Below are 2500 nucleotides of genomic sequence, written 5' to 3'. Positions count from 1 at the left end.
GTATGTTGCTGATCATGATTATATATTCTGTCATGAATCCTACAATACTAAAGTGATGGTCACACACACTGGGAAGGAAAATGGAGCATTACCAAGAGAAAGATCAGCAAAGCAACTAAATGACTAAATTTTAGACAGCAACATATGGAACAAATTACTAATAAAAGCAGTAAAGTTACAGTTCTTATGATTATTAAAGGCCACTGTTTGTCAGTTAAGATATCACAAGCTTATCAATTATTCTTGTCAACTGTTTTCTATGAACAAGTCTCTTGTTATTATTTGGCTTGTCTCCATGTATTAGAGCATTAGCAAAAAGGGAAGAAACATTTTACAATGATAGTTCAAGACAAAGATTTTCAAACTTTCAGTAAACTCACTATCAATGCAAACACTGACTTACAATATATATGCATTCTTTTACTTGTCACACTTTAACCCACTGACAGAGAGAGTGTACCTGACCTTACTTATTTACTTGGTTCCTTGAATTTCATTACAGTTTATTATTATCATTAATGTCAAAAAGTAATAAAAGAAAACTATTTTCCCAAAGATTCAAGGAATAAGGGAAAAAGGTGAGGCTATGTAGTCCCACTAACTGACACCTTGGTGGCTATGTACTCTGGGACCTATCCATGCATAAAAAATACAAATTAAAATAAAACCAAACTATGGTGAACAGTGAATGTTCCTGCATCAATGGGTTACATTTTTGCCACAATACAAATTATTCAAAATCTTGCTCATACTTGCAATTATATATGATTATCAAAATTCATTTCTGATTATCACAAATAATTAATGTCCATCATTCTCATGTAAGCTGCTAATAAAGTAGGATCTGAGATTACGTACATTTCTTGAGGATAGACATTAATGACCAAGTTCTTTCATGATTTATAGCCAAGCCAAGGGAATACTTCACAGTGTAACTAAATAAGCAGGCACTAATGCTGCATACTGTACAACAAAAATATACACAAACAAGGAAATTAATCAATTAGTGAATTTATTGACAAATAATCATCAAGCAAATAAAATTTTCTTTCCTATATGCATAGATACATACATATATGTGTATGTATATATATATATATATATATATATATATATATATATATATATATATATATATGTATATGTATGTATATATATATATATATATATATATATATATATATATATAAGTATATACTCACATATATACATACATACATAAATATGCATATACATACATTTATATGCCTAATGAATATGCAATATCAAAGAACCATTAAGCTCTGGCAAAAAATATTTCTACAAGACAGAAATCTGTGGTGTGAATTGATGAGTGACTCATGCAAACTCTTCAGAGCAACATGCACCAATGTGTACTGTAGTAAACAAAATGCAAATAAACTGTTGTTTTAAAAGTAAATGGAATAATAACTCAATCAAATCAAATCAAATAAAACTGAAGTAATTTTACAATTATACTGCCCATAGTACACTGAAATACAAAAACTACCACAGCTATCACATTTCCTTTAGCAAAAGTATGGTATTTCAAGTTATGTTCAATATTTCAAGAAAAACAAGGAAAACTAAACCAGCTAACCTGGGAGGTCAATGGCCACCACTCGATGACCCATTGCAGCAAGGAGGTTGATGGTGTTTAGGTTCAACCAGGTCTCAGATTTAAAGGCAGCACCATGGAGAAGGACTACCACTTCTCCACTATTGGAAACACCATCTGGAGGGTGAGCCTCTCGGTAAAAGGTGTTAGTGCCCTGAAGGGAATTGGGGTAATGAGCATTAGGACACAAGTCAGAGAAGATGAGATGATAAAACCTATAAACTTTGTAATGCCCAAAATCAATTAATAAATAACATGATAAAAATTAACCAAAAACATACCATAACAAAGTTACATGTATAACAAGGATAATAGTAATATTATAAATAAAAAGTTTTCAATGAAAAAAGGCTTGACTGAAATTACCATTATGTTGACTGTCTTCGAGTGGACCTGAACTTTGGCTGCTGTTTGGTCGATATCAGCTGGAAGGTCTTCTGCCTCCAACTTAACATTTTTCCAGTAATTTGCATCTGCCATTGTTCTGCTCATAGTATCCCGCTAATGCAAATAAAAATGTAAAATAATTAATAGTTCATAATCATGATAATGACCTTAACCTTACAATGACAGTGCCAGAAATTGTGTCGCTAATCCTGGTGACTTCTGGCAACCATGTAGCCTCAAGCCTTTAGCAAGTTGTGATGCCTATAGCCCGTACCTATCATGATGAGATAGTTTTTCATTATGGCTATAGGCTATAGGTTAAAACAATTGAAAAGGCAATACTTGGAACTAGTAAACAATTGATGACATATTTTGCCGGAAAATCTGAACCTTCTCATTACATTAACCCATTGCCTCCGGATGACATATGATTCTCACTTGGTCATGGCTCTGGATGACAGGCCATTTCCATCATGGCTGACTTGCTCATGGCTA

The 2500-nt window shown here is 32.6% G+C and overlaps 1 protein-coding gene across 2 annotated transcripts in view; it reads right to left on the bottom strand.

The window, feature by feature from the left end:
- Positions 1-2500, bottom strand: part of LOC125029041 (protein ABHD14A-like) — a 15529-nt gene that overhangs the window by 5252 nt on the left and 7777 nt on the right. For both annotated transcript variants that reach the window (XM_047618775.1, XM_047618776.1), the window contains 2 exons: positions 1985-2119; positions 1601-1772 (listed from right to left, as the gene is read on the bottom strand). In XM_047618775.1, the coding sequence (XP_047474731.1) occupies positions 1601-1772; positions 1985-2119 (307 nt within the window). The remainder of the gene's footprint in view (positions 1-1600; positions 1773-1984; positions 2120-2500) is intronic.

Source organism: Penaeus chinensis, chromosome 9, assembly GCF_019202785.1.
Source record: "Penaeus chinensis breed Huanghai No. 1 chromosome 9, ASM1920278v2, whole genome shotgun sequence".
Lineage (NCBI taxonomy): Eukaryota > Metazoa > Arthropoda > Malacostraca > Decapoda > Penaeidae > Penaeus > Penaeus chinensis.
This window is presented reverse-complemented; position numbering and strand designations above follow the sequence as displayed.